Here is a 27560-nt window from a genome sequence, read left to right as displayed (position 1 = left end):
ACTTGAGAAGTGTTGACACAACTAATTAGGACATTAAGCATAATTATTTCATGAAAGCCTAAGATCTTTGAGTTATTCTGTCCATTTCAACAGTAGCCTGTCTTTTTCATTCAAATTGATCTTTCCTTGGGCTGTCAGTTTGTAAAGCCATAGTAATACCATAACAATCACCCTATAAAAAAATTCACAGCCCCTCTGCCCCAATTGTTAACCAAGGTGGTCAGATCATGAAAATATATCAGCCAGGCTTTCTTCTCTGAAAGAAATCTACTGAAAATTATTTTCTACTTGGGTTTAGTCAGATGACAGCCTCAGGTCCATACGCCAACATTGCATTCTGACTCCTTCTCTTTAGAAATTCACAAAAATGAAAGTCTAGGGACAGTGCCAAAAAGTCAGACTGGCCATAAGTCCATAGAGATAACAATGTCCCAGTTATCACTTCCTGGTTTTTTTGTTTTGTTTTGTTTTTCAAAGGAAGGGATATTTTAAGAGAGATTCAAAACTATAGAGCCCCCAGTTCCAATTTTTATTTTCAAAACACCAGTCCATAAATTTGATCAAGGGAATGTTATGAATAATTAGTTGACATTGAAGAGGGTAAGTCCATTAATAGGGTGTTTAGATTATGTCTTCATTGCAATGCTCATTGCTCTGCTTTACTCCAGAGAAAATACTGTTTTCAGTTATAATCCCCTATGAAACACATTAAAAACCTGTCCTGAAATTATTATTTTAATTGTCCCCTAAAATCCTAGGCTCTGTCAAATGCTGTGCTTTGTTTTATTTGTTTCCAAGTAGATGTCTCTCTCTCTCTCTCTCTCTCTCCTTATTTTTAAATGATTTTTACTATTATTTGCATCATTTGAATGGTATTTTTTGCAATGAGATATTTAAATACATATTTTGATATACCTCTATATCAGAGGGTGGGATAAAATAAACAACATGTAGTCTTAAAAAGTACCTATTAACAATGCTACTTGAAAATTGAGTTACATTTTTCATCTATAAAACATATGCCTGTGAGTCACTGGCATGTGCTTTTTATAAATTCATAAGTAATGCAGACAGCCTGATGTTGGTAAATGGGCATAAATTACCCAAAGCGTATAAATGAGGGGCTGAAAGTCCAGTGACTGTTAACAGTAGCTTTTATGTAAATTTGTATTTTCACTTACCTTTCAAATGTGATATTGCTAGAATGAATGAATAAATAGATAGATAGAAAATACATAAACCTCTTTAATTTGCATTAAGCATTTTTAGGAGGGCTTTTTCGGGATGTTAGCGGAGAGGGTGGGAGGAAAGTAACAAATTGGTTTTCGTGACACGTAGCACCAGACAGGTCAGTGTGGCCCACGCAGTCGCTGCAGTTCCTGCGGGCTGTGCGTGCCTCGGGTCTTCCTCCAAGGGGGCTCTGTTGACAACACCTAGCTCTGGCTCTTCTTTTGCTTTGGCTTGAAGCTGCATTCTTGTGGGAAGGTAGTATGCCACAGATCCCAGAGAAAGGAAATGAGCGGTTCGACTTATAGGTAACCCCACTTGACCAGATGGGTTTGTTTTCTATCCCTGCCTCCTTCCTGGAACCTGATCACCTCTGCGCTCAATAGACTGACAGTGAGCGAACGGACACCGCCGCGGATGGAGAAACCACCGCCACCGAGGTTGGTGTTCCACTGAGTCTGGCTGGGAGCTGCCTCAGGAAAATGGCCCAGGGGGTGGGGGGAGCCCTCTGCAAGTAAGAATGCTGCGTATTAGCTTTGGAGTAGGGATCAATTTATAAATTCTAACTTCCAAAGTAGGAGTTAGATCCATTTTTAATTGCACAGGTCAGTGGATCTCAAACTGGCTTGTGCAGGAATTACTCCTAGGGCCACAATCTCACATGTTTTTCCCTTCGAAAGGACTGAGATGGGACTAAAGAATTTATGTTTCTAACAAGTTCCCAGAGGAGGTTGACTATTAATTCTAGGATCATATTTGGAGAACTACTTTCCTAAACTGATAATACCTTGAAAAAGAAGGGTGGGGGTGGGGAATGCAGCTAGGCATGGTGGTGCTTGCCTGTAATCCCAGCTGCTTCTGAGGCTGAGACAAGAAGAGAGTTCAAAGCCAGCCTTAGCAATTAAGCAAGGCCCTAAGCAACTCAGTGAGACCCTGTCTTAAAAAAAAATGTGTGTGTGTGTGTGTGTGTGTGTGTGTGTACATGCACATGCATGCCCCAAAAAGAGCTGGGGAGATGTGGCTCAGTGAAGCATTTAGCTCTTGGGTTCCATTCCCTGTACCAAAAAAAAAGGAGAATTTTTTTTCTCCTATGTCAAATGAGAGGCTCTTTTTGTATGATACCCTTGATTTGTGAGACAAATCACAATTAATTTAATTAGCTTGCTGGCTGGATAGATATATAGTTTAAAATCCCAAATAGTAAAATAATATTTGTTAAAAAACGTACTTAATTTGTTTTTTGTAGCCTTTGGCTATACTACAGGTGAGTCATAAGGAATGAATTCTCGAAAGAAGAGAAAATTGTCGATAGACATACTTTATTGAAAAAAAAATGTAATCACATTTAACAGGAGAGAAACAGTGCTATTGATTCTCTTTTGTTAATTCTTTAGAATACCTTATATTGTGTGTATGGATTTTTGTCATTTTTAAAACATGCACTATCAGTAACTGATTCAAATTTCTGTAAAAAAACAGTATTTATCTTTAGTAATGGAAGTTAAGATGTTTATTTTCCAGAGTGCTAGAGAATTCAGTTTTTACTTTGCAATAAATTTTACTTGGGGTCTTATTTTATTTTTTACATCATCCAATCATAAGCATATTTTCTAGTTGGCTATTTAGGAAGAAATGAAAGTACTGTTATGTTGTATCTGTACATCATTTAATCTCAGAAAAAAAATATTTCATAATGGTATATTATTAAGTTTCTTCTTTTGGAAATGCCATATTTTAAAGAATTACTATTTTTTAAAGTAAAAGGTAATAGTGTAAAGCTATTATCCAGTTTCTTTTAAGCAATTGTAAATACATTTATTAAAAGCTAATAATTTTCTATGCCAAATATAAAAAAACTATACCTTGATTTTGTAAGAGTTAGTGACATAGGCTCATAAATTCAATGAATGTCTCCATCCTCCTGAATGCTGTAAATGAAAAACATTTAATAATAATACTTTAAATTTCTATAGCAGTTTTAAAACTCATTACAGAACACTTAAAGCACGGAAGCAAATACATTGAACAGTAGCTTGTGAAGAGCTGTGAACACACCACACCCTTGAGCATCAGGACGTCACCAGCACTGTTAGTTTCTAGTAGCTCCTTTCCATCTTTCCCTTCCCTTTATATGGCCAATGCATGGGGTCTACAGAGTAGGTACTCGACCCCACTGTCAGATAAGGAAACTGAGACCCTTGTAATTGAAATTATATGCTTAAGGCCACTTGCTTGAGAGTAACCCTTGTTTTACCTGTCATTTCACTGTGCATGTCTACTTGGAGCACAGTGGCCCAAAGCCCAGGCTCTGGTTCAGAAAGCCCTGTGAGAAGCACAGCTTTACCATGCAACCTGTGGCTTGGCACACTTACCTAATTATGGTACTCACATGTCCAAGTTGTAGGCAGGTTGTTGAAATTAGACAAAGAAGGATAATATAGTAGCTTGGGGTATTTTCTAAAAATATTTTAGTACTTTTTTAACTCAAAAGTTGTCCTTATCTTAAAGGAATGATGCTGCTATTGATGACAGTCATTCCTTTTTCTTTTTTAAATTTTTTCTTTCTTAGAAAATCAAGGTTCTTAGGGCAGGGTTGTGGCTTAGAAGTAGAGCACTCACTTAGCACATGCAAGGCCCTGGGTTCGATCCTTAGCACCACATAAAAATAAATCAATAAAGATATTGAGACCAACTACAACTAAAAATATGAAAAAGAAAATCAAGGTTCTTATAAGTTTTAAAATATAAGACTCTCTGTGTTTAATTCTTCCATCCTCAGTTCTTTGATCCACAAATTGGGGGTTGTGTAGCTAACCTCATAGGACTCTTGTGAAGACTCATCCATTGTAAGGTAGCTATCAATACCGTGTAGCCATATCCCTTCTTAGGAATTGTAATCTGGTTCCCCAGATCTCCTCAACCATTGGTGATGGTCATTAAGAACAGCCTACCAAGCCCTTGCTGCCACCTTCCCAACCACGTACATCTGCTCATCAAAGCACCAAAGACCCAATGGGCAAGAAATCTTTTCCTTCTCAGTGCTTGTTAAGCTTCATAATTTGTGAGAGTGTTGTGGCTTGTGTATAAGAAAGAACTGCATCATTACACAAGTGCAAACCAGTGCCCACACTTAGCAAGTTTATATAGGCTTTTGAGTTCTCTAATCTCAGAGTAAATTGCATGGTAAGACTTTATTTCCCACTCTTTCTTGATGCTGGCAGTCGGACCAGGAGGAAGATGCAGAGCTCAAGGCACAGGTAGAAAATTAAAAGTAAAACACATACCAGTGCGTGATAAGTCATGGTCTGTGTACAGTGTTCAGATCTCAGCATGCTCTGTAGCTGTTACCATGTCGATGGTGCAGTGCGCAGGATGGAGTTTGTTCCCTTGACTACGGTGTCCCTTACCTTTCCCTTTCTTCTCCACTTTTTTCAGAATAGTCTGATTAAGCGAATAAAGGGTGAAAATGTGTATGTCAAACATAGTAATCTTATGTTAGAGGTTGGTATTGGTATATACCAGTGCATGTTTGTGCGTGTTGTTTCCCCCCCCCATAGTGGCTTACCTGTGGGCTCGTACCATGATGCATGAACTGTGTGCTCACCTGTTAATAAGTGGGGATGACTTCTCAGCCTACTCTGATTCCTTATCCTCTCCTAGATGTAGATCCCTTTTTCTTCTGTGTGTACTTAATTTAGTTCTCTTTGGTCACATGTGCATTACATTCCTTACAGTTTTTACCTTTCAAATTCTTTTGGTTTTTTTATGCTTGTGTGAATTTGATTTCTTTTCTTTCTCTTTTCTCTAGAAAATATCACATTTTCACCAGAGCGTGTGTGTGTGGTAGTGTCATGAACCCTCTTCAAAATTGTTTTCTTTTGACTAATCTAATGAGATTGACTTGACTTTTTTTTTTTTTTAAGTTGAAAGCCAACATGAAAGGCTGACTATTGGATTCTTTATGTTCCGAATGTAGGAGCTAGATAAAACTCAAGATGAACTGATGAAACATCAGACCAACATTAGTGAGCTGAAAAGAACCTTCTTAGAAACCTCAACAGACACTGCCGTCACGAATGAGTGGGAAAAGAGGCTTTCTACCTCCCCGGTGCGACTGGCTGCCAGGCAGGAGGATGCACCCATGATCGAGCCACTGGTACCCGAAGAGGTCAGTGTTCAAGCTTTGGGCTGGAATTGTCTTCTGTTCACTGGTTTCACTTCTCTATAGGATCTGAAACTGGGAAAAGGATTTGACAAACTTCTGAGTAGAGAACCTTCCCTCTTTTCTATACATATCCTGAATTGAGATGCTGTGTGCTCCAGAGGAAAGCTGCAAATAAAATGAATAGGTGGCCAAAAAGCATGGTTTCAGGTGGTGCTGGCAATGAGCAGAAAGCCACAGGGAGACTGTAGTGCCAGTTGGCTAATTCTGACCAAAAAACCTGTATTTTACAGCAGAGAAATTAAGATACTATCATAGTGAACAGGTACTTTTTGTAAATGTGCTTCCTCCGCCGTCTCCACTGATGAATGACCTGAAAACCCATGTATGTTTCTCATCAGTTGCAAGGTGGAACCTACTGAGATTGTCTGCTGTTTGAGTGATCAGAAGTTGTTAGCATTTCAGTACACATTATTTGATTTTTCTGATAACTGATTATTTTAACTGATTTGTAATTGGTTTTTATTTGACTTTTTTGAATGGGGAAATTACAGGACAAATTTCCTTTTTTTTTTTTTTTTTTTTTCTTTTTGGTACTGGGGATTGAACTGGGCACTCAGTCAACCACTGGGGCACATCCCCATCTCTTTTTTGTATTTTATTTAGAGACTGGGTCTCACTGAGTTGCATAGTGCCTCACCATTACCAAGGCTGGCTTTGAACTGGCAATCCTCCTGCCTCAGCCTCCCAAGCCACTGGTATTACAGGCATGTGCCACCACACCCAGCTGACAAATTTCTTTTCAACCATATCTAGTGAAAATGGAAGCTTTTTAGGGAAAAAGAGAAAGGAAAAAAAAATATCCAGTTCATACAAGCATGAAATTCCAAAGAATATTATAAAGGTAAACTGTAAGGAATGTAATCTTCATGTGACCAAAGAGAGTAAAATAAATACATAGGAAAAGGGCTCTCCATCTAGGAGAGGGTAAGGAATCAGAGTAGGCAGAGAAGTCATCCCCTCTTTCTAGCATGCAGTGCTCACATTTTGGTGGTACTTAAGTAAAGCTTTTCCATATAGGAAAGCTCTCTTTCAATATACAGCCAGAGTAAGGGTACAGGCTGCTGTTATTTCAGGGCTCCCATTGTGTGGGACCCACGGATTACTGTCTACTGTTAGATATCATTTTTGCTTTATCTCTCTTCCAAAACAAGCAGGTTTAGAAAACTGCATATTTTGGGCATTGTTTTGGTTAATCTCCTTCTTAACCAAGACCCCTTTATTGTGAACTGTTTGTCCAGGAAGCTGACACAGAACAGAAAATTAGAACTTATGCCTTTATGTGTGAAAAAGCCTTTAAACAGTGATCTGTAGGCCACATTCAGGTCCTTGCAGTGAAATTAAGAATCGAATTACGCTCATTGTTGATCGTTTTCTAAACCGCCTTTGAAAACTTTTTATCAAAGTGACCAAGATCTCACTATTGCTGTATTCAATACCAGCTAAAAAGTGCCCATGGGAATTACTTTGTAAAGGCCTTTTATGCAGAATAAATGAAAAGTACCTTTACCCAAGGTATGCCTGTACCACAAAACACCACTGCCATTCAGAGGACTTGAGTTTCAAGAGACAAAATTTTCTCATTCCACGTTTGATTTAAATATTATAGTTCTTGCCTTATTAAGAAGACCACTTGTCAGTTATGCTGTCATAAATTTTATTTTAATTGTTCAAGTTTAGCCTCACCCTATTTTTTGCTATTTCTTTTAGAATAATGTGCTAGCCCTAAAGATGTCAGACAACTGGACTAAGTTACAAACATACATAATGAGTAGCTACCCAAAGCATAACAGACAAGAGGAGCCAAATGTCTCTTCCCATTGCTAATACTTAAGAAGATGTCAGATGGTAGCCACTTTGAATGTTTTAGGTTTTAGCTTATTAGAGAAGTTAAAGGGTGGTGATAAAAACAAGGGGGACTTTTAAAAAATCAAAGCCATTAGAATGGTAAAATATCTATTTTTTACTTCTGATTTAATCCTGATTCTTAGAAAAATGATGTTGGATAAACCCCAAAATATTATAATTTAAGGAGGTGATATTTTGACTATAATGAACTTTCCATGGATGTTGGTACCTTTTCTGTGCTTCTCTGTCCACACATGTTTCCACAATGGCCTTTTATAATGCACATAGGCCTAGCCCATGTTAGGGATATATACCTTAGTGGTTACTTGAATACCCAAAGTTTTCAAATCCCAGCCCCAAATCAGTATCCATCAGCACCTATGCAGCACCAGTATTGTCCCCTGTTTCATGGGAGTGGTAGATTAACAGGTGTGTTCACTATGTAACTCCTTGAGCTTGATGCTTAGCACAGTTGATTCTCATTATCCACAGATTCTGAATTTGCAAATTCACTTGCTCCCTAAATATATATTTGGTAACAGGGATTGAACCCAGAGCTATTCAAACACTGAGCCACATCCCCAGCCCATTTTTTTCTTTTGAGACAGAATCTTGCTAAGCTGCTTCAAGCCTCTCTAAGTAGCTGAGGCTGGCTTTGAACTCATGATCCTCCTCCCTCAGCCTCCTGAGCTGCTGGGATTACAGGCATGCACTACTGTGCCCAGCTCCCTAAAATTTATTTGTAGAGACCCTTAATCACCCAAGAGTGAATGACAGTTTTATAAAGGTGTACCAGAAATAGGACCTTGTTTCCCAAGTATAATACAGAGATGAATGTTTAAGAAACTAATGTTATAACAGTTGGAATATACTATCTGATTATTTTCTGAACTCTAATGTTAAGTCCTCTTTTAGATTAGCAGCTTCTCTTTATCAGCACTTCAATTAGTAGTAACTACTTCTCTAGTAGCTGAAGTAGTTGGGTTGGAAAGTTGGCCATGTTTAAAAGTTAAATCTCAGATCTATATCCCTTTTTGTGGTATACTGTTTCTGTTATGGACATACACAGTTCTGCACGTAGCCCGTGCTGACATTTCCAATGATCAGACACACAGACATTTTAAAAATTAGTTTGTTTCAGACAACAGAGTATACTGAAAACCACTTTAGCCACTGGGCATTTTTTTTAAAAAAAAAAAAAAAAAAAAAGCTTTTTTATCTTGGGAATAATATGAGGAATAATATGTAGTTCAGTTATTATAATTAGAAGCCCAGAAATGGTATTCTAAAAAGTACCAGTAATTTTGACCTTTCCTTCATGTTTCTCATTTCTATTTGAAAAAGAGGCTATGATTGAAAGTTTTAAAAGGAAGGAAGAAAGCATCATATGATCTACATGTCATGATGCCATATAGCACATTTTATGTTTTCCAATGCCTTCCTTCAAAATTGCAGCAGGACAGGATTCTTTTTTCTCCTTCGAATAATATTTTTAATCTCTCATTAGGAAGGTCACATGAGTTATGGCACTGTCAAAATCTCAGTAGCTCCTGTAGGAAGTAAGTGCCAGATGTTCCACTACAACCTCTTGCAGGCAAACCATTCGATGTAGTACTTATCAATACATTAGTAGGTAAACAGGAACTTTAAGCAGTTTCCTAAAATTATATCATTTATAATGATAAGATTCATTGAAAGAGTTCCATTGTTCTAGAAACTTTGAACGTCCTATGATTTGTTTTTAGACTAATTTTCCAAAATATCCTTCAGTTCCTACTCTGTAGAGCTGCACTGTGTGCAAAGATAGGCTTGGTAGCTACTGTATTGCCACTTGAATTAATGAAAAAAATAAAGTAGTTTAAGAAGTAAAAAGCTAGTGCCTGACATGAAATATTTACTTTAATGTTTCTTAATTCTATAAAGAAAAGTGTGGTTTAGTCTGCTTAATTTAAGATATTCTTAAATTAACTTCAAAATTTATTCACCATGTTATAAAAGTTCAAAAAAAGACTTGCATTTTTGTTTATTTGTTGAACAACAAAGAAATCAGTCTACGTCCACCTGAGCTTATTCAAATTGGCAGCTAATGAGCCAACCTTGTGTGTATTTCCTTGCTCTGCAGCAGGCAGCACCTGAGTAAGAATTTGTTTCCTACTTAAATTTTTAAAATTTCTTCCTTTTTACTTTAAGTACTCACTCATGATTTTGCAAGTAACTAACACAAACACTGTTCAAATGTGAAGAAACCCTTTATTTCCCTCTAGCATATTCTGTCATCATAGAAATGGAAAAATGTTTGAGTCATATAAACATCCAACTTTCATAAAATAATCTACTGCTCTTTGTAAATAATTTTTAAATTTTGAGATGGTATCAGACTATTTCTTACATTAATAACAATGATTTACTTCTTCAGGAAAAACAAATTTATATATATTATATATATACACACACATTTATATATATGGATATATATATACATTTATATGTATATATGGATATACAGTTAAAGGACTCTCTTCCTAACTTGCCTTTTTGGAAACTGTCTACTTCCTCTTCTCCAACCCAACCCCCTTTATTCAAACAGACCAAAGAAGAAAGAGAGATTTCTGAAAAAGTTATATTTTTGCAGCAAGGAAGTGCTCCATTCCTTGAGTCTCAGGTAAAAAAAAGCAAAAACAATTTTCTAAAGGAACTATTCTTCAGACTTCAGTGTCATTAAAGTATCTTTAGTTTTTATTTTCCTTTTAAAATTATCTTGTTTCCAACTAAGGTAAGTATATTATTTTTGCTTAGGCTCTGGGGAAGGGGAAAATAATTTTAATATGTTGGTTGTCATTTATGCATCATTTCTTTATGGCTTCTAATCCTAGGTGATTATATATTACCATTGAAGCATTATGATTGTACTTTCTAGTAATAATCTTACTGAAGTTTGTACTGCCTGTTTTTACCCGTAGAGTGGTGCTAATTTAGATGACTTGATTGACTTTGAAAGTTCTGAACTTGTATTGGTTTTTCCCACTAGCCAAGTGTGATTAAGAAAATACAGGAAGGAGACTCTGCTGATTCTGTGGCTACTTCTCGTCAAATAATTTTCCAGAAAACTGTCCCATCGGCCCTAGAGGTTATTTTTTTTCAATTCATTTCATTTAGTATAGCACCAACATGTAGATCAAACTGTGATCATTCTTCTTAAGGCATACTTATTTCTAGATTCAAGTTTCCAAGCTACAATAAGTACAAAAATAAAAAACTTTCTAGTAAATCAAGCTGTTCACCTCCTTCTGGTTTAATTGCTCTTCCTTTGTCACCTGTTAAACTGGTCAGCTGTTAACCTATCACTTCCTATTACGTCTCCCTGAATGCAAAGTTTTCTTAACTTTAATCTGCTTTATTGGAGCTAACATTAAGCAAAGAGGAAGTCAAACTACTGAGACAGTGAACTTCAGCTATAATTAAGATCGGGACCCTGTACAGATCTCTCAGGCTTATTTTAAAAAGATCCCAAAGTGTCTGATCAGTGGGGAATGTTTCGTTAGGATGCTGTGAACACAGGTGCGCTCAATAGTATTTGAATGATAAGTGCGGTCATGGATTCCCTTCCCCATATAAAGAAGCACAATCTACAAACGTGGGAAGTGATGTTTACAGAAATTTGTAGACTGTTGGAAAGTTCTTTGTGGAAATTAATGGCATATGAACTTTATTATTATATTTATTATGAAAAACTTGCACAATAACTTCAATAATGTTATCTAATCTTGAAATAAAAATAATCAAATGTGCATCTTGCACATAGATTCCTTGCAAAATTTACCAAGAATATCTGTTCCTGTTAAAGAAATATGAAATTGTAATCCTACCCTGCAGGATACATTTCAGGATGAAGGTTATAGTTAGTTAATTTCAGAGGAAAAGAGATAATAGCCATAATTTTTAGATTAATAACACTGTCCTGGGCAGTCCCATCGCAGACCTATATGTAGCCCCGGGCCTGATTTTCTTAAAGGGTTCTTATTTTAGAAATGGGATGTCATCAGAATTTCTAATTTAGCTTTTATATTTTAAATATAGGGCACAGAGGATTGGGTTATTGTAGACAAAATACCCACTGAGGTAGTTGGTGGTGATTCGAAAAAGATTGTGACTTACAAGGTGGTGACGGTGAGCAGTAGAACTGGTGACATCCCAGAGGACATTCTGAAATCTAGCACTATTGAAATGCAGAGCTTCCATGATTTGGCCCAAGAATTGCAACTGAAAGAAGAAAGCAAACAGAAAATATACCCTCTAGGAAAATCCTACGACACCATCTCTGGAAGAATCGTTACTATGACTGGGAAAACCAAAGACGGGGAGAGAAGAGCGCAGCCCTCCCCACTAGAGGCCCTTCAGAAAATGGAGAGAGGCGTGTCAGAGTCAGGGAAGGCTGTCTCCATCCTGACAGAATACGAGGTCCTGGAGTCCCTGGCCGATGATAAGTCCAGGAGAGGACCCGAGGTCCAGACGACAAAGCGGAAATTGTCAGAATCCCTGGCTCCCATCAAGGAAGCCGAGTCTCGCCGGCAGAGTCCTGAAGAGGATGACCTCCAGAAGGCTGCAAAGCCAGGGGAGGGTGTGGCCGTCCGCCCTCGCCCAGAAAGTGCCCGGTTCAGCATAACAGAGCAAGTACCAGATAGTGAGGTCTTAAAAGTGGGACTCTTTGGTCCCCGAAGGAAGAGCCTGTCCGAGTGGAGATATTCCCAGGAACCAGCCTTTACTGTTGCTACTGCTCATTATGTCACCGAGTCGTCCGCATCCCGAGTGGTGGTAACCAGCAGCTCTCATTCGGTTGCAGTTTAAGATTCCAGCATGATGTTATTTGAAGCAGTACCCTTCCACCCCAAACCTTTCCGTTTCTCTTGCCGCTTGGCTTTATGTTGAGAGCAGCCAACCCAGCTTTATGGTTTTTTTTTTTCATGGTTGAGTCAATACCGCAGTCCAAAGTCAGCATTAAAACACTTTTCTGTTTTATTTCCAGCTGCCCCGTTCCCAAGATTTGATAGCGCTGCTGTGGCTTGCAATGAAGGAGAAAAAAAAAAAAAAGATCTGCTTAAATCAGCACTACCCTGTTCCTAATAACTCTCTGCTTTACCAAACAACAGCTCATGGTCACCCCACTTTGCTATTTTATTTCCCATTCTTTTCTGTTTCCACAGTCCGTATCTTGGATTCCTTCATTTCTCCTTTCTTTTTTTTCCTCTGCCTACAATTTTGTCTAACAAGCTGTGAATGTGTATGTGGCTAAGTATGTGTCTGTCTCTTGTGCTTGACTCTGTCCATTTCTTTGTCCTCTCAGACTAAGCAGACTTCTGGTGAAAAGCTCATGGATGGCTCTGAAATCTTCAGTTTATTAGAGTCTGCGCGAAAACCAACAGAATTCATAGGAGGGGTTACTTCTACTTCTCAAAGCTGGGTGCAGGTGGCCATTTGCTTCCATCCTGGGGTTTCTGAATGTTCTCATCTGCCTTGCTCTGTGCCTTTGGGGGCGGGTTGTGTGTTCATGTTTTGCATTCAACATTCCAAGGTGTCTTCCGTGATTGTCCTTTGTGCCTGCTTGGTCATATGCCTTTAGTTCCATTTCAAGAATACACCTCACATATTCCAGAGGCAATCACATTGAGAAATTGTAATAGCATTTAATTTTTAGAAGCATTTTATCTCATCTATTGGGTCTGAGAAAAACAACCAGAACCAATGCAAATGTGCTATGATGCTTCCGTTCATTGTTTTTCACTTGCATATTATATTCTGTTTTCTTTTGTGGATGCCGTGAAGTAGCAGCATAGGCTCCAGTGTGTATGTTTAGCAGGAGGCATGCAGCAAAGCTTCTGGTGGGAGGAATGGAAGCCAATATATAATTTCTATCAATGTTTCTGATTATAAGCACCTGATGCTGGCTTTAATCATTGTAGTGAGTGGCGGCTTTCATTTTTCTTTTTTTTTTTTTTTTATTTTTATTTTTGTTTCTTTGACCTTTGGACTTAAGGAAAATCACTCTGATGCCACACTGTTTTCCCATACAGAAAGTGGAAACCAAGATCGAGTCCAGTGAAACAGAGACAGAAACCACCCCACACCCCCAGCCACTCAGCACTGAGAAGGTGGTGCAGGAAACTGTGTTGGTGGAGGAGAGGCGTGTGATGAACGTGCACGCGAGTGGGGATGCTTCTTACGCAGCTGGGGAAGATGCAGATGCTGCAGCACAGCCCATGCCTACTGAAGCAGTCGGTGTGAAAGAGAAGGAAGGCTCTGCTGGGACGGAGGGGTCCAAAGAGGAAAGACAGGAAGAGTCTGCTAAGGCTGGATCTGAGCAAGAAGAAACAGCCCCTGCTTCCCAGGAGCGAGAGGAGGAGCAGGGTGCAGCCACCCAGGTTTCTGAAACTTCAGAACAAAAACCTCATTTTGAGGTAACTAGTAGCTAATGTTACTCTGAACACTAAACTGATAATGTGGTGCCCTGAAATTTTCATCAGCAAACAGCTAAGTTCAATCTCCTGCCTTTCCCACGTGGTTTGTTTATCCTGTTTCCTTTGCATATGGCAGTTAGGGGCCTTCGTGCTGGTTTTCAGCTTTGGGGTCATTTACAGACTTATCTGTTGGTTGTTAATAATGCATAGCTCCAGGAAGTGGTTTCTGTCATTGAAAGTCTAATTGGCAGCCAATCTGGAGAAAGCATCGTGAGCCAGGATATTAGAAATTCTGATAGTCTTATTCCTGAGTAGTGTACTTATCCAGAAGGACCAAAGACTATGCCTTTCCAGTCTCCAAGTGTCAAGACTTAGTTCTTTTTTTTTTTTTTTGTATTTTTCTTTTTATACATGACAGTAGAATGTATTTTCTACATCATGTGTACATGGACTATAACTTCACATTATTTTGGTTGTATGTGATGTAGAGTTACACTGGTCACATATTCATATATGAATATAGTAAAGTTATGTCCAATTCATTCTACTGTCTTCCCATTCCCATCCCTTCTCCCTTCCCCCGCCCCTACCCCACCCCTGCTGTCCAATCCAGCAAATCTTCCCTCCTCCCCACAGACCTATTGTGAGTCAGCATCTGCATATCAGAAAGAAAATTTAGCCTTTGGTTTTTTGAGATTAGCTTATTTCACTTAGCATGATAGTCTCCAGTTCCTCCCATTTACCAACAAAGGTCATAAAGTCATTCTTATGACTGAATAATATTCCATTGTGTATATATATTGGTTGTTAATAATGCATAGCATTATTACATATATATATATATATATATATATATATATTTTCTTTATCCATTCATCTGATGAAGGGCACCTAGCTTGGTTCCATAGCTTAGCTATTATGAATTGAGCTGCTATAAACATTGATGTGGCTGCATCACTGTAATATGTTGATTTTAAGTCCTTTGGGTATATACCAAGGAGTGGGATGACTCTGTCAAATGGTGGTTCCATTCCAAGTTTTCTGAGGAATTTCCATACTGCTTTCCATCTATTTGCAGTCCCACCAGTAATGTATAACTTTTCCCCCACATCCTCGCTAACATTTATTGTTACTTATATTCTTGATTATTGCCATTCTGAGGAATAAGGTGAAATATCAGTGTAGTTTATTCTTTATCCACTTTTAGGAAGATTCCCAAAGTATTTGGAGAGTTGACATCTTAATGCTTGTTCCTTCTTTTAACAGTGATTAATATAAAGGCATATTTACTTTTACTCTATTAAGATGAGTTTAAAAGATTGAAGAGAGAGAACATGAAAACTTTCTTAAAATTCCTTCAAAATCTTTTCTTTACCTCAAACATTTCTTATGAAAAATGCTATGGAGTTTTGGGAGATGATTTGACATTTCTCTTTTGTGTGCCTTATTCTTCAGTTTATCCCCATGTAATGTGTGAACATTGATTTCATGTTAACCTGTGCTTTTGTCAAGTACTAAAGTACCAAAGAGGAGAGAAAAAAATAAATAAAGGTGTGTTGGTACAAACTGTAATAGCCATCTCTTCACTTCCTGTTGGCACAGTCATCAGCTGTGAAGATGGAAACCGTCAGTTATGGCAGTGTTCCCACAGGAGGAGTAAAGCTAGAAGTTTCTACCAAGGAAGTGCCAGTAGTTCACACAGAAACAAAAACCATCACATATGAATCATCACAGGTAAGACAGTCTCTGAAGGCCAGATCCCTGGCACTTTACATTTTCCTCCTCTGAGGGCTGAGTGCACTGAAGTATAGCTATATAATATTTAATTCATGAGACCTAGAGGATCCTGCAGCCAGACCATCTCTACAGAGAGAAATGCAATAATTGTCATTTTATTACTGATCATAAAGTAGCAAGTGATTCCACCAGGTCTTCATAGATCTTGAAATGGAGAAGGCGGCTCAGAAACCCAGTTTTGTCACTACAGATGAGGGGAAATAATCACTTAATCATCCACTGCATACATTTCAAAGTCCCAGGTTTTTGTTTGTTTGTTTTTAATGCCTGTTAGCTCTAGCTATGTTCAGCTCCCAGGTTCTGCACAGTGATTGTGAGAGAAGGTCATCCCTCTCCATCTGTTGGGGGGGACCCTCATGGACACTAAAATCTGCAGATGCTCAAGTTGCTTGTATAAAATGCCATAACATTTATTCATAAAACATATTCACATACCTCATGTACTTTAACTCATTTCTAGTGCTATAAAATACCTAGTACGGTATAAATGCCCTGTAAAGAGTTGTGCTGTGTTATTTAGGGAATACTGACAAGGAAGAAAAGTCAGTATGTGTTCAGTACAGCTGCAGTGTTTTACTGAATACTTGCCGTCCTTGGTTGAATCCTCAGATGTAAAACACATAGATACAGAGGGCCGACTATACTTCAGTCATTTTAATGCTTTAAATAACATAGCTAACTCCCAGAGAGGAAATGTAAACACCTGAGGGTGGTGTCTGTTCCTGCCCTTGCTTCAGGTGGATCCTGGGGCTGATCTGGAGCCAGGTGTGCTGATGAGCGCACAGACAATCACATCGGAAACCACCAGTACCACCACCACCACGCACATCACCAAAGTAAGTGAGAGCGCAGATCTTGGGAGCTAGGGGGTGGTGCTCATGCAGAACTTCTGACCGATTAGTTGATAGTTAATTGACTGTCAGGATGCCCAGGATAGCTGCAGAGGGAGAGACTCCAACTTTTAGGTTTGTGATGCACTTGGCTCCATATGATGGAATATTCTTTCCTTTTTTTTGTGGGGGAGGCGGAGGTGCGGGTACTAGGGCTTGAACTCAGGGGCACTCAACCACTGAGCCACATCCCCAGCCCTATTTTGAATTTTATTTAGAGACAGGGAGGGTCTCACTGAGTCACTTAGTGCCTCACCATTGCTGAGGCTGGCTTTGAACCCACCATCCTCCAGTCTCAGCTCCCCGAGCCACTGGGATTACAGGCCTGTACCCTCCGCACCCAGCAGGAATATTCTTTCTGGTGTCCTGTGCCTAACATTCTTCAATGGGTGGGTCTTCAAGAAAACACTAGCTGGCCAAACCCAAAGGACTGCACTCGATCTTCACTTCTGAAATTAAACATGTTAAATAACTGCTGGAAAATTCTATCTTGGTTGGTGATATAATCTAAAACTCTCACCATTTTCTGCCCTTTCCTCTGTGGAATGGGGATCATTCCTGCCAGTAAGCTGATTCACGAAGCTTCTCTTTGTTTCGTTCAGACTGTGAAAGGAGGCATTTCAGAGACGAGAATTGAGAAGCGAATAGTCATCACAGGAGATGCGGACATTGACCATGACCAGGTAGTGTTATGTGAGTTGGTAAATCCCGTAGCAGAGACACAAAGACAAACATGTTTGCCCTTCAGTTTCCAATGTTATTCTTCTAGTTCAGCATGTACTCTAAAAATCTTTCTGAATTAGCTTTCCTGTATATGATTTTTGATTCCTTTTGTAATCATTGTACCTCATTTGTAAATTGTGGATGTAGAATTAGCTCGTAAGTCTACACCTTGCTAGTGATCATGCATGTCCGACTCCTTTCTGTTTTTGCCCTTCTGTGATTTCCTGGGGATAGGCTCTGGCTCAGGCAATTAAAGAGGCCAAAGAGCAGCACCCTGACATGTCAGTGACCAAAGTAGTGGTCCATAAAGAGACAGAGATCACACCAGAAGATGGAGAGGATTGACCAGAGGTAAGAGGTGATGCTCATTCTCTAGGCTTGCCTAGGCTGGCATGTGGCATGGGGCACTTCCCCCTCCTCCTTTGCCTGATCCTCCTCTTCCTATTTTCTCCTCTCACTGGTATTTCGGGGGCTGGTTACCAAGAGGGTGAAGAATTGGTCTACAGGTGCCAATTTGTCTTGAGATTTGGAAGTTCCATACTTGGGTATGTTTTACAGCTACTGCAAGTTGGAAGAAAAAGGAAGAGCAGAGTCTGCTTGAGTGGTCTCACCACTATTCCCTTTAAATCCAGGCCCTGCACTCTTTATAATATCCAAATTTGAAATGTCAAATTCGATTTCACTTCCTGCGTACTCAGAACTAAATCAGTTTTTATTCAGAGAGATACCATTTGTATGTTCCAGCTACCAGGGAAATTAAATACACCCCTTTCTCCTTTTGATGACCTTGTTTCTTGGTAGCTTGCTCTTTGACTATGCCTACTCATGCTTTGGGGGTTTTTTTGTTTGTTTGTTTGGTTGGTTGGTTCGTTGTTTGATTTCGATTTGTTAATTCAGAACCTGGACACTTTCTTTTTGGGTGTCGGTACATTTCCTGCTTATGCGGGATGACTTTCCCCCTAGTATACTCTTGTCTCAGGAGAAAGCAAAAATGCAGCCTGGTGATCCTGTTTTCCTTCCGAAAGTGCATGCCTTGCTAGCTGCTGTATGGCCAGCATCGTGAGCAGACCAACAGTCTCCTGTGTGTGTGCACAGACTTGCCATGCATACTGACCTGCTGTGCAAGAACTCACTCGTGGGCCCGTGAGCATCCCTTAGAGGGCTCTGAATGCTGAATGCAACAGTGAGCTATTTGCACCTGTGCTTAATGGGATAAAACATTGAAGAGACTTCATAAGCTTTGTAACCTCGATTTAAGAAACATTTAGATGGACAAGCAGCATCTCTTAACACAGAAATACCAAAAATCACTTATTACATTCAAACTAATAATATATTGGGAAGATAGAATGTAAAGGAAAAAAAAAGATTTCCTTCAGTAAGCTTTAGCCACTTGGGTATGTTGTTGTTATTGAAGAGAAAGCATAGTGGCTTGGGATGGAGTGTTATAGTATCTTGTCAAAAAAAAAAAAATGAATGATTTTAACATACAAGGTACTTTTCTGTGACCTTGATCTGAGCAAACTTCTCAGGTGTTTTCTGATGGATAACTAATTGAATCTCTTTTCTGCAGGAATAATTTAGCTTGCACATGAGTCCAGTCATGCAAACCATTAGGAAAACCAGAGCCTATATGGAGTTCCCTCTTCTAACCCAACTGACTTGTATCTGTCCGTGGAAAATTCCAATCCAGAAGAATTGACCTTGACTATTAATAAAGACACTGGCAGAGAGATCTTCCCATAATAAAGCAATCCGAATCAGCATCACTAAACTGATATTGCATGAAGCAACGATAAAATTACAAAAGAGCAGCATTTTTAATTTTCACAAAAACGTCTCAGTTTCCAGCTCTACCTGCACGTTCCATAACCAACAATATAAACCGTGATCTCATGTAACACACACACAAAAAAATCCATACCTTTCATAGTTTATTATTATTAAAGTCTCAACAAAACTGCAATTTCCTAGGTGACAAATCTTTTGTTTACAGATAAATGAAGATTACCCTAAAATGCTAGAAGCTGTCTAGGTCCAGTGTGTCGGACTGATCTCAGATTAGATGTGCCAATAACCGAGTTTATTCAGTAAACAACTTGAATCTTGTACTTGTTTCCTCTGTTTTTATTATTATCATCCATACACAGTAATGACTCTCTGACCCTCTGGAAATATTTAATGCTTACAATCTTGCTTTGTGTATCTCACTTAATTTGTTAAAAGGTAGTACTGATTTTAGCATATCATTCATGTGATTTCTTTCTTATTGTTAATATTGTTCACTTTGGTCTGCGTTTGATCTGGAAAGCTCCCCAGAGTTCTCCAGCAAGACCGAAATATGTAAATTGTCATTGTTTGGGGGAAGAAAACCTGTGTTTTTGTTAGTTTACAATATTATGAAATTTCACTCCAGGAAAACCTGTTGGACTTCTATTGCTTTGTGTTCTTTCTTTGTTTCTTTTTTCCTTGTATTTTTCCATTGATTTTTTTTTTCTTTGATGTGAAGTGTTTTGTTTCCAAATCTGGTCCATATTTACAATCTAGTTCAGAGCCAAGCCTTAAACTGTACAGAATTTCCACTGTAATTAAAATTATTGAGTGTTTAGTTATAAATAGCCTTCAAAAAGATATATTCTCCACCACACTGTCCACGCATCACAGTCCATGGTGAATGGTGTTTCTGCATAGTGAAATAAAAATGGCAAACGCATCTAAAGCTCTAATTTTTCCATGTTTAATAATTTCAGTATTATGTGTGTTTAGCCCAGAGCTAACATTTGCATGACATCAAAGGCCTCATTCATCCACACTGTAGAGACATCCTGTCTGTACAGGATTTAAAAAAAAAAAAAAAAAAAACAAGTGTACATGGTCTACAGTGTGTGGACCCTTGGAAATGGAAATAAAATATGTCTATATAAATACCTGGGTGCCTGCAACAACTTCAAAAAGAACATCATAGAATCTCATGTTCAAAGTTTTAATTTTTTTTTTCATAAGGAAAGAAACTGTATGTTTCTGGGTGCTTTTAATCTACCAAAGGGACATCTCTTTCAGACATCAGCTCCACAGCTGAATAAATCAAACTGCATGCACTGCAAAAGCCTGGACAGCCTGTTCCCGAAGCTCAATTGCGTCAGACTCCTCTTGGGGTGAGGACTAGGGTGAAGATATTTTTTTCCCTGACAGTGCCTGTCTGTATTACTGACATTTCCTACCATCTTACGCATTTACCTTTCTGATTTTAAACAAATAACAAAAAGAAAAACATACTATTAGGTTTGACCTGGCCTTATTTAGAGTCAATTTCCTAGTTGGTCCTTATGTTTCACTTCAATTGTGTTTGTAATGGATCAAAAATATGTTTTAAAAAAACTAACACTTCATTTATATGAAAATAGTGTCATCTAAAGGATGCCTACACTGGGTCTGCTTTGTTTGTACCCTTCAAGTTGTACCCATGTCAGCTATTTTAAACCAGACTCAATGTTACCAAGGTGCCTCCATCCTTAGCAATAAGTACTCTTTTTTTATATATAAAATTACACATTGCAAAGAAAGTTAGCAGCTTTCTTCTCCTTCTGTATGTCACTTTTCAAAATTCTTCGCCCTCCACCCATGGCTCAGTACCAAAGCCTTTCCCACATATTTAGGTACTTGTGACAGAAGTACCTCCCTTCTAGTATCAACATCTGAATTTTATTGTTGTATCCCAAATTGCCACAAAATTTGTAGCTGAAAACAAACTACAAACTAACAAACTACTAAGTCCTAGTTTCTATGGATCAGGGGTCTGGGTATGGGTTCTCGGGTTTAAGACTGATCAAGTATCAGCTAGGGCTATGTCTCATCCGAGGCCTCAACTGGGGGAAGGACACACTCCTGAGCTCCTCACATCATTGGCAGAATTCACTTGTGGTTGTAGGATTTGGGAAGCTTCCTGCTTGAAAGCTAGCAATAAGATAAAACACTCTTAGCTTGTGTTTGCTAGCAAGACATCATCTAGTATAACTTAACCCAAGGAGTGGCTTCTCATCTCCTTTGCCATAGTCTATTGATTATAAACAAAAGTCATGACTTCTTCCCACAGTATCCACAAATTTAGTGTGTAAGATTGGATGACACTCACTGAATACTTAAGTAATCTCAGTGTATTTTGTTTAGCCATAACTACCAATGGTATGGAAAGGACCTCAGATATTACACTTTGAAAGAAATTGAAGAATTCTACTTAAGATAACCGTTTGCCTCATTGAAAAGAAAAGCATGCTTTTCGATTTGCTCTAAGATTCAGATCCAGGAAATAAGAACGAATGGTTCTCTAAAGGCCACCATGGTCCAGCCCACTGATAACCTGTACTTTCATGCTAACGCCACAAGGATCTATAGAAGCATTAGTTATAGTGGTATTCAGCCTTTAATAAAAACTACATGTTATTTTCTCTGGACTCTCATAAAGTGAATTGCTGTGTCAAATGACTAACCTTCCTTCAGGTGAAATGCTCCCTGCTCTCCACCCAGCAGAACTTAGCCTGGGTGTGTGACCTCAGTTTGTATGGGTGCATCCTACTCCTCGGGGTTGGGATTAATGGACAGAGCCTCAGTAATGCCAGGACACACTGCCACAGCAAGAGAAATGAGGGCAGTGCTAATAATGTGGGGATTTCGTGTCCTTTCACTTTTCTTGGAAGAATTTCTCATCCCCTTCTAGTCTGTTTCTTTCAAGTTTCATAGGACTGCCAGAGCTCACAAGCTTAGGGCTCAGTGAGTTAGATCCTGTACTTTGTAGGTTGCTCAATTTTGAAAAACAATTACTATAATCCATTTCATTTATTATAATACTTCTTCCTAGAACATCTGTTGCTCCATTATTTAAATCAGCACCCATCCTAGCCCTTTTTTTTTAAGAAATCAGCAGAATCTTGAATCCAAAAGTGTTTCTAACTTACAAAGCAGAGTTATTATATATTACCTTACATCAAATGCTTTCCCATCTTCCTCACTCCGTTAACCAGTGTAGGAAGTATCTGCCTTGGATTGCCAAAGAGGTGGCCTTGTATTTTAACAGTCATTTTATCCTTGAAGTAAAATCAGATTGTTCCATTTTTATAAAAAAAAAAAATACATTTTTGTGGCAGGCCATTGGTGCATGTAAAATTGTGTTCTCAGAAACAATGTTTTGTTTTGACAGTTTCTTATCGTGGCTACTTAACTCTGAGGAAGGGTGATAAAGGGGCTGGAGCTCCCCCATGAGTGTGATTATTCAATGTGTGTGTGCACCCACACTACCTACCCGTGTTTAATGACATGGAATTTCAGGGATACTAAAGGACGTCTAACCCGATAAGAAGAGGTCAAGTCTACAAAGAAATAGAAGTAACTGTATGAAACAATGTATTCAAATGGGTGTCCTTTGCATCTTGTTATACAAGCTAGAGACCTGGGAGGTTTTCACTCCACTGTCTCCCTTGCTCATTTCCCCAGCTTGTCAATTATTTTTCTTTGCTGACTCTTAAACCTAAAAATGGCACTACCAACAGCCTACCCACCAATGCCTTGCACATTCCCACCCTGACAATACTTTAGATCATAGTTTCAGTCTCTTACAATCTAAAATTTGATCCAATCACTCCTGTATTTAAAATGTGTTGGCTTTCCATTGCTCTTAGCATAAAGAAAGGCCTGCATGCTTCAATCATGGTCTGAAGACATGCATGAGCCAACTCTTACCCACTGGCTTTCCAGTTACATATGCAGCAATGTATCCACTCACCCTGGCTCCTCTCACCTGCCTCAGTCCTGTTTAACTGCAGGAACCGTCCCCGGCACTACTCTGTCCCCAATTTAACTTCAGACCTGAGTTTAATAAAGTTCCCTTTCCTGGTTTTACCATTTGACCCTTTTACATGCTCTCAACACTATCTAATAGAATATGTCACTGTTGTATTTTATACTTATCTTCCCAATTCTTTGAATGAATCTCTTCTGTATGTCAAGAGTCTTATAGATGATGGCTCACCTTCAAGCCCCGTTCCTGGATTTTACAGTGGTGCTCAATATTTGCATGCACAAATGAACATACTGATAAAGTTTTCTTTGCTCTGATAAATTTGAAACATTTTTTTTTCTGAATTTTCTCTGAAGCCCAGAAATGGTTATGGAGCTGATGGGAGATCTGAAATAGGAAGTCTTTCCATTGAAGGAGTGATTCCCAACGGAGCACTTCCTATTTCAATCTTCCAATGGAACCATTTTCCATTTCACATCCTCATCAACTCCATGACCATTATCATTGAGACCAACAAGTGATGGTCTCTCCCTAAAGAAAGATCTGTCCTTAGAAGAGATGGATTGGTTTTAGCTCCCTGATTAGCGATGATGTCATTACCCATGTGATGATCCGTTGACTCCATGTTTTGATCTGGTTATCACATCAGAAACCTCATATTTGAAAGGGGTCTTAGAAGCTGGCATTTCCCTCTGAAATTAGAATTGTAAACTTCACTAGATATACCATTTGCAGACAGTGGAAGTCTTACTCATAACATCTCAGAGACATTAGTCCTTCAGACTGGATATAGTGGAGGTGAAAGAGTTAGTACACGGGCTCAAAACCTTGCAGTTATTTTTGACTGCTTTATTTGCTTCACAGTGTGAAAGAGCCTTCACATCTGTCTTTCTTTTCATTCTACTGTAATCCCTCATCATCTGTTTTAGTCGGGTTTTTGTTGTTGGGACCAAAATACCCAACAATAATTACTGAGAGAAGGAAAAGCTTGGCTCACAGTTTTAGAAGTTCAGACCATGGTTAGCCAACTCCATAGCTCAGGGTCTGAGTGAGGCCGACCATGGGGCAGATGGGCAACCAGGAAGCAGAGAGCAAGCTGCACTCACTGAGAACAAACCCAGAGTCTCACCCCCAGTGATCTACTTCTGGCAGCCACACCCGACCTGCCTGTAGTTACCACCCAGTTAATCCATATCAGTGGATTAATCCACCGGTGAGGTTGCAACTCTCATAATTGATCATTTCACCCTTGACCCTTCTTGCATTGCCTCATACATGAGTTTTGGGTGAAACCTCATAACTAAACCATAACTTCATCTCTCATCTGGGCTGTTGCATTATCTCACTGGTCTCTAAATTCTACTCATTCATCAACACACCACCTCTCAATCTTTAGGCTGTTCACTTTCCTAATCAGAAAAGCACCTTCATAGCACAACCAAAAATCCTTCAGTATTACCTCCTCAGTCATTCCCTAAAATTCAATTCTAAATTCTTAAACATGACACTGTGTGTTGTGCTATCTTCCAGCTTTCTATTTTTTTTTCCTCAAACATTCCCCAATGTCAACTCTATCTTTCCACCAACTTGACTGGTAGAAGAATGTCCACAGCAGCATTGTTTTAATCAGCTTTTTCGCTGCTGTGACTAAAGGATCTGACCACAACAACTATAAAGGAGGAAAAGTTTATTTGAAGTCTTAGTCCATAGAAGGCTGGTTTCATTTCTCAGGGCTCCAGATAAGGCTAAACATCATGGTGGAGTGTGCGGCAGAGGGAAGCAGCTCATATAATGGAGATCAAGAAGGAGAGATAATGACTCCACTCATCAGATACAAATATACACCGAAAGCCACACCCCAATTCCCACCTCCTCCAGCCACACCCCACCACTTCAGTTACCACTCAGTTAATCCCTAACAGAGGATTAAATCACTGATTGGGTTAAGACCCTCACAACCTAATCATTTCTCCTCTGAACCTTCTTGCATTGTCTCATGCTTGAGTTCTGGGGGGACACCTCACATCCAAACCATAACAGGCATCTGCACATAACCAAATGATGGAAACAACCCAAGTGTCCATCAACAGAGGAGTAGATAAATCATAGCAGATATAAATGATGGGATATTATTCAGCCATGAAAATAATGAAGTTATGATAAATGTTATAGCATGGATTACCCTTGAAAACATTATGCTAAGTGAAATAAGCTTGGCATCAAAGGGGAAAAGTATGATATACTTCCACTTATCTGAGGTACCTAATGTAGACGAATTCATAGAGATGGAAGGTAGAATAGTGGTTGTCAGGGGTGGAGGAGGAGGGAATGGATAGTTATTGCTTATTGGCTATTGAGTCTCTTCTGGATTTTATTAAAAGGGTTTGGAAATAGATTATGGTACTGGTTGTACAACATCATCATGAATGTATTTGATGTCATTGAAGTGTACACTTAAAAATGGTTAAAAATGGCAAATTTCATTTATAGTATTTTTTATTAGAGCATGACAGTTATACATAATAGGTGGACTCATTTTAACAAAATCATACATGTCTGGAATTTTATTTACTCCATTTTAGTCACCAGTATCCCCTCATTTCCTCCCTTGTCTCCTTTCTCCCTATTCTCCTTTGTCTACTAATCTTTCATTCATTCATTCATTCATTCATTATTTATTTATTTATTTGTTGGTACTGGGGATTGAACCCAGGGGTGAATAACCACTGAGCCACATCCCCACCCCTTTTTTATATTTTATTTAAAGATGGGGTCTCACTGAGTTGCTTGGAGCCTTTGTAAGTTGCTGGGGCTGGCTTTGAACTCACCATCCTCCAGCCTCAGCCTCCTAAGTCTCTGGGATTACAGGCATGTGTCACTGCGCCCAGTTATGTATTTATTTTTTTACTGGTGTATCATACATAGACATGAAGGTGGAATTCACTGTTATTTTGTTAATTTCACTCCAGATTTCCTCCCCTTTCTCATCCCTCCTCCTCCCTCTTGATCTCCTTCTTCTACTCCATTATATCTTCCCTTTATCATTATAATATCTAATCCCCTCCTATTCCTCCCCCCATATTTTTCTCTAGTATTTACATATGAGAGAAATTATTAAACCCTTGATTTTCTGGGTGTAGCTGATTTCACTTAGCATGTTCTAAGTTCTGTATATTCATTTACCAACAAATGCCATAATTGCATTCTCTTTATGGCTGACATGTTATAGTATATTTTACTACAATGAAAAAAAAATACACTGGGCTTTCCAATACACTTTCCCAAAGTCTCCATTATGGGGATCAGAGTTGACCAGCCCTGTCACATACTCATTAGTTCCAACTGGCTTTTTAGTCTGCTCTTCATCATGAGCATATATCTTAAGAAAAGCCTCTATCATGGAAGACAACTCCGAGGAGAAAACAGATGGTGCCCAGAATTGAAAAAGAAATAAAACTCTCAATCAGAGCCTCAGATAAGAGATTATACCCCATCTGAAACTGAAGATCAGAAATCTACAAAGAAACATTCAGGGAACAAAGAGGAGCTTTTGCAAACTGAAACATAATAGCAGGAATGAAAAATTCAGTAGAATGGGAACTTGAGAAAATCTCCTAAAAAGTACAGCAATAAAATGAAAGAGGTGGGAAAAGATAAAAGTGGATCTTCAAGATGGAGCATCATCCAAATAGCTGGAGTTGCAGAAAGCAGAATAATCCATCACCGTAGTTATGAAACTTTCCTAACTTTGAAGTCCTTTCCAGGTGGCCACAGTCAGTCCCCTATCCTAGCAGTCCCCAACTGCTAGGTTGGTGCTACCTGCCCAAATGATATTTTATTAGAGAAAGATATGTGCATAGTTTTAAAAAACACAATAAAAGCAAAAAGTAACTGACCCAAAATCAGGATTGTGGTTACTTCTAAGACTGGAAGGGAGGGCTGTGACCAAGGAGGGCCATCTGAGAGTGGTAGGCAAAGGAATGTTCAGTATGTTACTATTCTTTAATCTCTGTGCACTCATTTTCCCCTGCCTTGCGTGTGATTTCAAAAATGCTTATTTTAAAAGCTCTTGTCTTTTTCTTTGATGAGGAAAAATATATAATTGATTAAAGAGACTTGAACTAGAAAACAAGTTCTAGTACTAGAAGCAGCACTGACTAGATTTGTGATCTTGAGCAAAGAGCTTCTCTAAATCTTAGTTTGCTAATTTATAAAATGAAGAAATTGGACTAGTGGATCCTCAAATATTGAATTCTGGGCTCTGAAATACTAGTTAAACTATAACATTGAGAACAATCATCTAGGAAGGAGATCCTTTCTCTCCTCTGACCCTTCATTATAAGGCTATTAGCAATGCTCAAAACTCACAGAAGGTTGAGACTCAAAGGATCCTTTAGGTTCATGGAATTCAAGATGCTCACAGGATGGCCCTTTGAAATGGCCTTTATCCCATGGAAATATTGTTTGGATCTGAAAATGGAATATAGGGAGGCTTCTGAATACATACACACATTACATGTAGACATGTGCACACAACACACAAGAACCTCTCCAGTTTCTTTGAGATGTGATCTGTAAGAGATAGGCCAGGTTCATGCACGTTTAAGGAC

The 27560-nt window shown here is 38.8% G+C and overlaps 1 protein-coding gene across 4 annotated transcripts in view; it reads left to right on the top strand.

Moving 5' to 3' along the window:
• The window catches only part of Epb41l3 (erythrocyte membrane protein band 4.1 like 3), a 226995-nt gene extending 207123 nt beyond the window's left edge, over positions 1–19872 (top strand). For 2 of the 4 annotated variants that reach the window (XM_026394530.2, XM_026394529.2), the window contains exons 13-18: positions 1614–1667; positions 5204–5395; positions 13366–13749; positions 15352–15483; positions 16284–16382; positions 17039–17469. In XM_026394530.2, the coding sequence (XP_026250315.2) occupies positions 1614–1667; positions 5204–5395; positions 13366–13749; positions 15352–15483; positions 16284–16382; positions 17039–17239 (1062 nt within the window). In that variant the 3' untranslated portion in view covers positions 17240–17469. Of the gene's footprint in view, positions 1–1613; positions 1668–5203; positions 5396–13365; positions 13750–15351; positions 15484–16283; positions 16383–17038; positions 17511–18732 lie in introns of those variants that run through there. The other 2 variants (XM_026394531.2, XM_077792399.1) reach the window with 2 other exon arrangements.
• Positions 19873–27560: the final 7688 nt, after the last annotated feature.

Source organism: Urocitellus parryii, chromosome 13 (genome assembly GCF_045843805.1).
Source record: "Urocitellus parryii isolate mUroPar1 chromosome 13, mUroPar1.hap1, whole genome shotgun sequence".
NCBI classification, from domain to species: Eukaryota; Metazoa; Chordata; class Mammalia; order Rodentia; family Sciuridae; genus Urocitellus; species Urocitellus parryii.
Note: the sequence above shows the minus strand (reverse complement) of the source record. Positions and strands in the feature narration are given on the sequence as shown.